General features: G+C 40.2%; 1 protein-coding gene across 1 annotated transcript in view; it reads left to right on the top strand.

Moving 5' to 3' along the window:
* The window catches only part of usp43a (ubiquitin specific peptidase 43a), a 72,866-nt gene that overhangs the window by 39,271 nt on the left and 20,719 nt on the right, over positions 1–12,876 (top strand). Inside the window, exons 4-6 of the mRNA XM_029503539.1 lie at positions 1,213–1,305; positions 4,216–4,351; positions 6,177–6,321. Of these exons, the coding sequence (XP_029359399.1) occupies positions 1,213–1,305; positions 4,216–4,351; positions 6,177–6,321 (374 nt within the window). The remainder of the gene's footprint in view (positions 1–1,212; positions 1,306–4,215; positions 4,352–6,176; positions 6,322–12,876) is intronic.

Genomic DNA, 12,876 nt, shown 5'->3' with positions numbered 1-12,876 from the left:
CTCAGAAAAAGAATAGAAAATGTAATGATGCTAACGCAGCCTGAATGAAGGTAAACCATTTCAAACGTCTTGTTTTATCTCGTTTATTCATACATGACTTCCAATTCGACAGATATTTTTAGAATGAATTAACGAAAAAGTATAATACATTTATCAGTGAGTGATAGAATTGCTAGTCATACCGTCATACCATACCATATGGTATGTAAGAGGTTTTAGACAATGGTGATGGTCCCTTCCTGTTGCAACATGACTGTGCACCAGTGCACTAAGCAAGGTCAATAAAGACATGGGTGACAGAGTTTGGTGCGGATGAACTTGACTGGCCTGAGCTAGGCCTTCTCGTCCAACATCAGTGTGTGAGATCACAAATGCGCTTCTGGAAGAATGGTCAAAAATTCCCATAAAAACACTCCCAAAGCCTGTGGAAAGCCTTCCCAGAGGAGTTGACGCCCTTATAGTGTAGATGCAAATGGTGGACTGAAGTCATATTAAATCGTATGGATTAAGAATGGGATGGTACTTAAATTCATATGCAAGTCGAGGCAGGTGTGCAAATACTTCTGGTGATATAGTGTATATGCCACTCTATTCTTGGAACATTGTATTCCTCTAAGGTTTCATAGCCTTGAAACTTCAGCATAATATGAGATATGACATAACTAAGTGGATGTGCAGTAAAGTAGAGAATAGCACTCTGGAGAGTTGTAAAAAAAAAAACATAGCTAAAAGAAACCGTATTTGTTGTTTGTGTGTGGTTGTTATATTGTTTGTCATCGGTGGTGTCCTGTGGAGTTGTTTGTTATGTGTGGTATCATTGTGTTTGGTTTGAAATTAATGAAAAAAATATTGATATTTGTGGGTGTGGAACTAGAAACTAATGCTGATAACTTACACACTATATTACAATGATAGCTACAATCTAATGATGATCAACAATCATCATTATTAACATACGATCAACATGACAGCATCAATGTAAATAGAAGTAATAAAACACACATGTCCGTACATATATGGTTATAAGTAGTTCTAAGTGTTTCCTTCCTGCTTTCACTGCTCTGATCTGATCAGCTTTTTTCCTCTTGTCTCCAAGTACTTGGTGAAACGTGTCTGTCTTCTTATCTTTTAAGACCTATCAAAGAATATGGTAAGATGCGAACATGCAGTACTTTGCAAGAATGATTAAATTTGCTTTCTGTTTCTCTTCAGATCGTCTCTCACGTGCCCTCATTGCCTTAAGCAGAGCAACACCTTTGAACCGTTTTTATGCATCTCTCTGCCAATCCCTCTACGACAAACCAGGTGATGTATTTTTTTTTCCACTTTTGTCTCAGGTTGAGATAAACTCTGTCTGAGTTAGGGGTGTAACGGTACTCTAGTGTCACAGTTCAGTATGTACCTCCGTTTCAAAATCATGTTTCAGCAAATATCAAAATGCGAAAAAAAAAACAAAGTCAAATTGAAAACTTAAAAAACTTAACAGAGTGAAACCATTAAACATAACATGGTGAATACACGTTCCGTTACACCCCTAGTCTGAGTGTATTTCTCCAGTATATGTGTTCAGAATATTCACCCGTGCTTTGGTTAATAGGGTATATCTTCTGTTGGCCTCAGTGCGTACCCAAAACTGTTTAGCCAAGCAAAAGCTTTTCCGAGCTGCTGGGAAGTTGAAACTGGATGTATGAGCCTGTCATCTGGTAACAGTAATACAGATATGATCATCTCATCTACCCAATGTAGCAGAAAAACCCACCTCGGTAAATAAGCAGAAAAAGCAATCATTTCAGATTCACAATTCAGAAGGAAATGAGAAAAATAAGGCTGTATCATGGACATACTGTCCGTCTGCATTCCAACAGCATTTGGCCATTGTCATATTAAAGTGATAAATGATGGCCATCAAAAGTCCCTGAGCAAACATTTTCTAACATTGTTTCCATTTTTAACTGAACCAGAAGTTGCATGTCAGCAAGGTCATGCAACCTCTGGCAAGTAATGCAATGCAATAATGCCAATATGCAAAAGAAAAAGAAAAGATGTCCAAATGCAATGATAGCTGTAAGAATTTGCAGCTCTAGCAACTCGAAGGAATCAGTTACTGATTCCGATAAAAGGCCCCACACACCCAGGCCTACCCAAGAATCCTGTTAATGTTATTTTACCTGGAAGCATTCGAGACAAATATTTTTTCTTATACTTTGATATGGGCAGTAAGTGCTGGCCCATTCAGAATCTGTGCCATGTCCTAAAACTTCCCAAAATACTACGAAAACCCAATAAATCCCATTCACTTCCAGTTTCACAGCTCACCAGAATTTTGTGTTTCTTGCATCCCCCTATCTACAAACACACAGACACCTCTACTCTGTATCCTCTCTGCATGGCTCCCACAGGGCCAAAGGCAAACGCTGGTTTGCAGTGGGAATTCTGCGACAGTGTGCGGTCTGTCCCTGCAGATGCCTGAGCCCCACACAGAGGGGAAATTTATTCAGGTTCTCTCCTGGTCCCACGCTGACCTTACACACACAAATACACAGCGGGCTCATTGCATTGTCCTGCAGCGGCAGTATCCCGGCAGAATGCCTGATAAGTCTGAGGCCTTCAGAGATACAGCAGCTTCTGGCTGGGAGCGTGGCATTCAGGCCTGGGTGCTGCAGATTATGCCAATATATGGCAGGAATAAAAAAGGAGGATTGACCGATTCTTAGTATCAGACTTGCACACGTCCGCCGTTCCTCAGCTACTGTTTTTAAAGCCTTTTTTAGAACTAACCTCTGCCAAAATTCTTGTAAGTTGCTGGTCAGTGGCTTATTCAGGGACATGAATGAAATCCATTGGTCTCACTGAGCCTTTGTGTTGGGTGAGTGGGTATTATTGGAGAAAAGGCACTTTGGGCAAACAGGCCACCCAATGCAATGAAGTATTTCATTGCATGCAGGCTGTACCTTGTTTCACCCTTTGTGGGTGTCCAAGCGTTAAGCTAGTGTAACACTTTTTTCAGTTTCCCCTGATGGTTCAACATCCAGCATGGACCATACCAGGCAATTTGTAGCAATTGAGCTTATACCCAAACAAACACTTTTGTGTGGCACCTGTAACCTAAAGTGGTGTTTCCACCTTTTTACTGAATTCTGCGCACTCTTTAATAGAGATCATGAGGTTTTAAATGAGCAGGGGCCCGGGAAGCTGCACAAAACCTGACATCTCTATTTCCTCTTCCTCCTGAGCATCATCTCACATCTATCATCCTGTTTCATTTCACATCTCGAAGACTCATTTGAAGGCATCTAACATCATAAACGAAACAGCCGCTCAGATCCTCCGCTGTCTGCCCTATCAACCTCCGGACTTGCTTGCAGATTGCTCCCACAAATAACGCATGATGGGAAACAGGAAGCAGAGATGTCAGCGACTACACCATGTTCATCCCAAATGAACAACCAAACTTGTGCCTTAGTTACAGATCCCTCCTCTATCCATTTCATCTCTCCCTCCATTATTTCCTGTTCCATCTCCTCCTTAATTTTCACCCTATCACTTTATAGTAGGTGTTCAATGTCCCAAACATGTCTCAGCAGGACCATTGCCAATGTGCTCATTTTGCCTGACATGTACACTCAGATGAGTCTGTGCACTTGCACGCAGCATCATCTGAAAATTAGTAAATCACAGAAATTGATACAGACAAGCAAATCAGGCAGTTTATGCGCATGAAATGTATTGTCAAAGGAAATCTATTCCACAATCTGACAGCAGTGCATTTAAAAATCAAATTTCGTTGACTCATTTGTTTTGGTGCTTAGCAGTTCAAGTACATCAAAGCTCAGTTCATCTCCCCAACAAACGACATCAATCAACACGGCAACATGATGTTGCCCCAGAAATAATTCTGTTTAATTGTATTAATCTGTTTTTGGTCTTTCTTGACATATATGTCTCTAGCGTTTGTGTTGTGTGTCTACAAATATGAATTAATCAGTATGTCAGGGTGCGTTTTGGTATCTGTGCTAATGTAAACACGCAAAATCAGAATTGCTAAAAAATGTTGCGCTTTGCTCTGACACATAATCTATGTTCCCTGTTCCTGTCCCCCTACCCTACACACACACCTTTGCACACCTTTAAATATACATATTTATGTGTACACACACACACACACACACACATCCTGCCTTCTTCCTCCCTCCCTTCGCTCTGTTTGTCCTACAGGCCGCTGTGTGTGACCCTGGTGTTCAGTACGAAGGGTCAGAGGTATCTGCGGGTTGGACTGGCTGTACCTCTCTTTGGTAACCTGTCCTGCCTGAGAGCAATGGTGGCAGAGGAGGGCAACATCTCCCCAGACCAGGTACACACACATACATGAACACAATTTGTTTTTCTACAGACAAATGACCACTTAAGCCACTGAAACAGACACTAATTAGATTGTTAATCAAAGGGCACAAGGAGACCACGGATCGTGCACCCTCACACAGCCCTCGAAAGAGTTGTTATAAGATAGGAAAGCCTGTGTTGGTGACTGAAGTTGTGTGTGGTTTTGTTGAGGTCATGGTTATTGACCTGAATTGATGAGGACCTCCTGACCACAACTTCATCACAGTCCAGTCTCCAGAAATATTTATGCTGTTGAAACATAGATTAACTGCATTTAGTTACGGGCTTCATTTTCAGTGCACACTAGCTCTGTGGCATAGTACTGCAGTTCTGATGCAACGAATTGATGATCCCATAAAAGTGATTGCCAGTAATTTTGACAAGAAACATTTAAAAATCAAATACAGCTCATTTTTTACTTTGTTCTGTTTTATTTCAGGTTTTAACAAAATCCAAAGACTCAAAATTTGCTATTTACTTAGTGTATATTTTTTATCCTTTATGATTTACACATCTTAGTATTAATAAGATCATTGTTATGGTTGTTGACACAAACTGAAACTGACATGACTTAAATCTAGATAATGTATTGCAGTCTTTTGGCCTGTAGCGCCTGGTTGGAAAAAAATACTCCTCTTGATAGCATGCATTTTTTAATATTGCTGCATCAAAATGTTTTGCCCGTGAGTTATAAAAAGTTGTCTGTAAATGTTCACCATTGTTGTCCTTGCCATCTCTGTGTTGGCCTGGATTGTTTTGCGAAATAGCAGAAGATTGATTTAATTCGTCCCAGTTTTTCCATTCATTTTAACGGGAGATTCTCTCAATAGACTATTGCATGTCCTGCACACCCACAGTCTGCCCACACCAGTGTTTTCTCAGACTTGGCTGATTAGACATCTTCTCACGACAGTGTGTAGGTGTAGGCTCCTACACTATAAGTACTGTTGCTTTTTCGATCTCTGGTCAAACCTGCTTTTATCTCTTGGCAGTGAGAACCAAAACCTATGAAGAGTCATCTCCTGATATCACAGATTAATAGATTAGCACCAATCAGCAAATATAAAGTTTAAGTCCTGTACTCGTGCCATAGGAAACAACGCTGAGGGGACCCGCCCTTGAGCCTGTCGTAATTTCTAGAAACGTTGTTACTGTAGTAACCAGCAGCTTCATAATCTATGCATGTCAAAATCATTGGCAGCAGCTGGCCTGCTGAAAACTTAGACAATTGTATTTATAATGTGGTCATTGCACACACATAAGACAAAAAAAAATCTACAAAAATATCAGTCAAAAGAATCACAATGTGAATGACACAGTTCACCTCACCAAACCCAATTTTGCATGTTTTGCTGTTTCGGTTCTGAAGTTGTTGAGTCAACATTAAACTAAAGAATTGTCTCCGAGAATTAAGTTTTGAAAAAAAAAACTTTTTGTGTTGACTCAGTTACCAAGTTGTAGTTTCTTTTCTGCCTATTTGAGAAGTTTCTTTAGGCCTTTGCAAGACATATATATATATATATATATATATATATATATATATATATATATATATATATATATATATATATATATATATATATATATATATATAGGGTTTCCTTTGACTTCTTTGACCTGGTTTCAAATGTTTCTATTTTGAATTTCCCTGCATACAGTACCATTGTTGGTTTAATCTGAATCATATATCTTCACAACACAAGATCCCAGGTGGTAAACACTGCCCCTCTTTTGTTTCTTTCAATTTTCAGTTCAGTAAAGACATTTTCACCTTGCCTGCCAATCTCCCCCTCCAGGTCATCCTATCCGAGCTGTACTCCACGGGTTTCCAGCGATCTTTTGCAGATGACGATGACCTGACAGCGATATCTGATAGTGATGTGGTCTATGCCTTCCAGGCTCTTCCCCTTTATGGTCGGGGAGGCTCTGCACTGCACTCAGGTAACCATGGCAACAAGATGACCATTAAAAACTGCACTGACACGAGCTCCCTGGCCTGATTTGACAATTTTTTTTTTTCCTCAGTCCTCATTTCCAGTCGTCCTTGCGTTGGTCTTCCCCAATCTTGATGAGCTTCGCGCTCACCCATTTAACTGTTTTCACTTTTGGCAAGTTGTTACATCTCATTAACCACAGTGTTACTCACAGGCAGATGTTTTCCAACAAAAGAGAGTGTTTGAATTGTACTTTGTATTCCAACATTCAGTCTGTTTCTTTATGCATGACAGAGCCCAAACAAATGAAATTAAAATGCCACATCTGAATATCAGCACAGTGCACCACATCGTCTTAAACAAAAAGTTTATTTTTTGAACGTTTCACCTGAATCACCTTGTTCAAATAACAAAGCAAAGCCCATTTCATTTCTCCCTTTTTTCTGGATGTATCACGACAGGTCAGTGATACAAGGTACCTTCTGTCGGAGAAACTCAGACTATTCCTCCCTTACTTTCACCATTTGACCGCCACAGTAGAGCGCTGTCTGTTATAACTCATAAAGCAGAGAGACAGGTATGAAATTGAGCCAGTCTTGCATCATCCCTGCACTTTAAGAACCCTTTTCTTCCATGAAAAACTCTACTCAACACAAAAGAAGGAGGGCAAGTGTAATGACACGCAAATGCTCACACACTTGCCGTTTTTGTAAAGTACGCTGGCTGACAGTCTGCCAGAAGCCCTTTGTGATATCCACTAAAAAGCATGCCTGACCGTGACTCTTCCTACATTGTTTGAACCTATGCAGCACACACAGTGCTGTGTCTTAAATCTATCATGACAAAAAGAAGCATAGTGGGAGGTTTAAGATCCAGAGTTTTTGGAGCTGGAGAATCAGGAGAACTTGCAGGAGTAAGTCCTTTCAATATTTTCAGTTTAATAAATTGCACGTGTAGGCCTCATTAGGAATTCATATTGTTGAATTTAAGTAATGTGAATGAGTTCAAAGATAATAAACATTTACCTGTCGCTTCAGCAGATATAACGTACATTTTTAGATACTGCATAGTAATCAAACATATTGAACAAACTTTTACTTCCTATTTCAAATTCAGTAAAACAACCAGAGAAAGCTATCTTACAAAACATTTGTTTTGCCTGTGCTGAAAGCAATGGAATCATACGTAATTAGTTACTGAATCTATGAGGAAATTGTTGAAGTGTGATGGAGCTTTATGTCCTTATTATAGACGAATTGCAGGAAGGTTACAAAGTTAAACATTGACAAACTCAGTTTAACTCCAAGGGCTTTCATTTTTCCAAATCCAAGAGATCCCTTTTTCTCCTGATGCCATCACTTCCACCATATTTGTACTCATACTCTATAACAGGCCTGTCACAAACAAAGACCAATGCTCAGAAGGCACACAGCCATAACTTTAACAGATCACCATTCATGTCTAATAAGGGTATAATTGAGTCATATTACGAGTGTCAGTGTCGGGTCGTTAATAGTCGCTGGGTGGCCAGTTAGGGAAGCTGTGGGTACCTTCTCTTTTCAGCAAGTCTTCAGATTAATGAGGCCTGTATGCACATTTTGTTTCCCCTGAAGAAGAGTGACATCAATTATTCACTTCTGTGCTTAAAGTGCCCATGAAAAATTAAGACGCTTCAATTTCTCAACAGGAGGCCCCTCTATTGTCCGTTCACACAGTTAATACAGTGTCACAGCACCAAGATAGGCGCCAGATACAGTTTACTTTCACTCCAAACATTAACATGAGCAAGTGAAAACACACACACACACACATAAGCATAAACACGTTGTGTAAGTCATGTCGATAATCGTTTAGAGTTGTAATGGAGAATTTCATACATGCAAGTGGAAACCTTGCACAGGAACACAAACGCGCGTGTGCCCACACGTGCACACACAAGCACACACACATAGAGAGGGGCACTTGGAATGAATCACACTTAAGTACTCGCCAGCAAATGTGGCCATCCCATTCTTGCAAAAAGTCTGATGAAAATGATGAATGGTCCTAACCTCTGCAGGATAAATCATAGACTCAGTGCAGATTCAAGAGTAGCAGAGCTTCTTTAAGGGACACGAGTATCATGTTTTATAAAGTGTAGTTCTCTAATTTACACCCTCATTACAACTGAGACTGTACAGTGTTGCCATGAAGATAAAAGATGATTCATGCTCATATTTTATGCACAGTTTCCTCTTAGTAAAGAAGACAGCAATTTAAAATATAATTTCAGACAATAGAGCACAAGGAAAGTACTTGCACAGCAGGAAAGTATGTTTGTTTTTCTTTCATACTGCTGTAAAATGAATTCAGCATCACAGCTTGACAAGTCAGAGAATAGATCTTTGTGCTTCTTGATAGTTTAACTGTAATATAATAGCCAGTGTCGTCAAGTGAGGTAAAAAAAAAAAACAAAAAAAAAACATTTTTCAGCTAATAAGTTTTATTGTTTTGAAGCAGCTGTCTCTGGGTTAATTTGTGGCCACTGCTCCTTGACATAGGGCCCTGCTTTGTCTGTAAGTTTAATAAACATAAAGGCACTCAGTTATAAACACACAGTCTAGGCGTCAAGGTGTCTTTGGAAATAGGGCCATTTTTCATGCACGGTTTTCACATAAGCCAGTAAGTTGGTCAGTTGGTGCCTCTACCTCACACATTCCAGCACTTTAGCAGCAGCACTGCTAGGGTCCATAATATACAGGTTTTTTCAGCTTTCATTAAAAAGGAGAGCCTGTTACCGTGATGGATGATCATATAAAAAGTCTATCAGACCAACTTTATGATAAAAAATTTTGATTAACATGACAATTTCCTGAGGTCTGAATTAGATTTCCGTGAGACCAAGTTTGGCATTTTTTTTTTTTATATAAGGGGAGGCATAATTGTCTGTCTACACAGGTAGTTGAAAAGAACGTAAATGGATGTAATTTATTCTCAGAGAGATCAGATCAGAATTTGTCAAGGAATGATGGTTTTGTTAGAATGGTGTATGGACTCAAAATATGCTTTAGCAGCTGGAGATGACAGGGAGTAATGGAATAGGAATAAGCTAATTACTAGTTCCTCGACAGTTCCTCTGTCTTGACATGCAAGTAAAGATAGCAGTTACATTGGGTTCACCATTACAGCCCCTTTCCCATTACTTTGTTGAGAATGATGATATTGGCCGCAATTGCTGCCCTAAAGTGGAGAAGACAGGAGACGCTGCTAAAAAAAGAACACATGGTGTTACCCACACGCAAGAGTACTTTTCAGATTTAAGGGGTCAAACTCACTTGAAGGCTACCTTCAGAATGCCAATAGCTTTAATAGCAATAAAAAAAAAAGCACTAAAATGCAAGCAATTCATTTATTTTAGTCGCTACAAAAGATGTAGTGTCATTGGGGAAAACAATGTTTGCAGCTCGATTGTATTTAATTTTTATCACTGATACCTGAAGCAGCAACTCTACAGAAATAAAGCCCCCTTGAGTCTGTCTTAAACGCGGTGGCCTTTTCAGTCAGAGTGCCGGCTACTGTCACATACAAAACATTTTAAGTGGTTGAAAATATACCATTCCTTTCAAACATTTGTGCAATTATTTCTCTGGCAAAAAACACGATATGTTGTAAAGTATGTTTACTGTATGCATGTGTCCAAAATGGAATATCCCAGCTGTGTGGGCAGTAGCACCGCAACACTCAATATTTGGCAGGTAAATTCTGCAAATGACCACCACTTGCTCCTGATTTTTGGCTTGTCCTTCTCGTCCCTTTCTTTGTCTCCTCCTCCACACGACTTGGCTGCAGGGAATTGAAGGTAATGAGGAAGAGGAAGTAAAAGCGACCAAACATGGACTCTATTCGTCGTGGATATGGACCAATATAAATATTAAATAGTGCATTTTTCAGCAGCCCAGCAAAAGGCATATAGAACGCAAACTGACCAGTACTTCATTGTATTCAGGGGGACCCCTCCGTCGTCATAGCATCTTATGTATTTTAGTGTGTGGGAGCTGAATTTCTCTGACTTTATAAGTCAATGATCTCAGAAATATTGAGTAAGCGTTGCTCCCGGGTACAATAATGAGGTTTTGCATTCGCAGGAAAATGCAGCAGGAGGTCTCATGGAGGAAAAACACAGAAAAAAATCAATTAAGTCCAGAGACCCACAACAGCGCCCTATTTCACCTGCAACAATCCAGACAATTTGCACATAAATTGAGTTGTAAAGCTCCGTAATACTGCACAAGCACAAACAAAGACGTCCCACTGAACATAAGAAAGGAGGCTTAGCATGCCGTCTCTGTTGGGCTATCACTAGGTGCTCTGGAAATTAAAACAGCACAAGCTAGGCAAGGACACGTGTCTGGAGTGGTGGACTGTGGGAGTTGATTGCACAGAGGAAGACTAACTGGGCCAGGGGAGAAGAGAGGGAGAGAGTGAGTGTTGTTTACACTGTATGCATGAACTAAAAGAGCCTTGCCTGGGTAATGTGGCAGAAAAGGGATCTTGCATTGTGTTAAGAACTGACTCAAAAAAACAGCATCTGCATTCAGCAATAGATTCCTTCTCCCCCTCTCTCCTCTTTCTCACTTTCACACACTGACGTATGTGCGGCTCCATAAACTTTCCAGCAGGTTAACTCAGGGTGTGTGTCCTGTCACAGTGAGCTGTGGAGCTGAGGGGAAGCCACTGTGTCATTTCCATTGGCCATCTGACGGCTGTGCACAGGTGGATGGTCAGGGACTGAGGGGTTTTTCTGGGCAGTCACATCCTTCAGCTGCTGACAGTGGTGGAGGTGTTACCTCCGAATGCAACCAAGCACTGTCAGTATATCATCAAGTTCATTCCCCAAGTAATGACACATATTTTTCTTTATTATGTTCAAGGCTGAAATTATTTTGTCTTTGTAGAGATAGCACAATACAGAGTGGACAGAAAAACAGAAAAGAGAAAATTGGCCAGTTACAATCAACAAGATCTTTTTGAAGCAAAGAAACTGAGAATGTTTCTTGAAGTTTCATTACCGGAAGTACTGGGACCTTGTCCCATGGCAGAAAATATAACTTTTGGGAGTACCAGATGTAAAATCCTGATTCTGTATGATTTTTTTTTTTTTCCCCAGTCACAATTTGTATAGATCGCAAATAATTACCCAGAATTGTGCAACATAGCATGCTATGTCATTTGTGGCAATATTGCTGCACATATATTAGAGTGTGTGTGCTCATGAAACAGGCTCACACTGAGATAAAGACATCAGATGGACAAATTAAACCCTGCAAAGCACATATAACACGCTGTTCCATTAAGGTAGTTACAGGCTGCCTAAAGCTAACTCAGAGCTGAAAAGCAGAAATATTCCTGGGACGTTCACATGAGACGTCTTGCCCTCTGTAGCAGGATCCATCATTTTAAAATAACCTGAAGAGGATGAAGGCAGAAAGAAATTTGGTATGTCCACAGTTGGTGCCCTGATCATCATCACTGCCCCTGGAACATCTTCTCAAGTCATCTGGGAAATAACAGCAACACCCAGCTCAACTGCCTTATTAAGATCAACACAAATGGTGCATAAATGCCTGTGAAATGCCAACTTGAAAGCCTCCTCCTCCTGTTCAAGCCAAACCTACAGAATAACTCACAACTAAATTGTGTTTGGGATGAGTCAGTTAGCAGAGCAGGGAAACGCTGGCTGACATTTAAGAAGTCACTCTTCTATGTATTTGCATATAAAAACTGGAATCTCCTCCTTTAAGGATAATGCAGCATTTTTACAACCAGACCTCAGCACCTAAAATGTGCAGCAATGTGTGTGTCTGGATTTAAGCATGTTGGTGAAGCAATATTTTGGACATGATGTAACCAAGTGTAAAATACCACAAAGGAATTCAATGATTGCAACTAATTTACTCTTATGTGTTGTTTTTAATTAATACAAGGCGGAGGCGGGGACACAGAAGCTACTGTTGCCACGATTCTGTGCCTTCCTGCTGCACATCAAAGAGAAAAGAGCAAAAGGAGAATGTAATAAGAAAGAAGGGAGGCAGAAGAGTGCAGCATGAGGTCCCATTCAGTCCCTCATGACAGGGGCCAATCATTTGGTCTTGAACCACCTGAGTTGAGTGTCATCTCTAGTCAGCATGTGCCCAAAGTGATCACACAAAAAAGGTTTTTACTTTACTACGCAACTCGTACATCATCAAAAAAAAAAAAGTTTTGAAAAATAAGACATCAGTTCAGAAAAACTTTGTCTTCTTCCTCTTTTTCTTCATATCCTGTGTTGCCACAGCAAAATATGATTATTTACTTTTTGTTGTTGACTGCGAATGGATGCTGGAAGTATCAACTGGTGCAGAAACCGATCGTGTAGAAATTAACAGACACCGTGGGACTTTATTTTTTAGCACTGTCAAGGTATTCTTGTTCAATTACCCGGTACCTCGCCATCAGTTAGAAAATCCTTTGGTCATGCTTCTGAAAAGAATAAAGCTGTCATTGAGCGTTTCATTAAGGGGCCAGTATGTGCAAATGTCCCTGA

Source organism: Echeneis naucrates, chromosome 1 (assembly GCF_900963305.1).
Source record: "Echeneis naucrates chromosome 1, fEcheNa1.1, whole genome shotgun sequence".
NCBI lineage: Eukaryota > Metazoa > Chordata > Actinopteri > Carangiformes > Echeneidae > Echeneis > Echeneis naucrates.
This window is presented reverse-complemented; position numbering and strand designations above follow the sequence as displayed.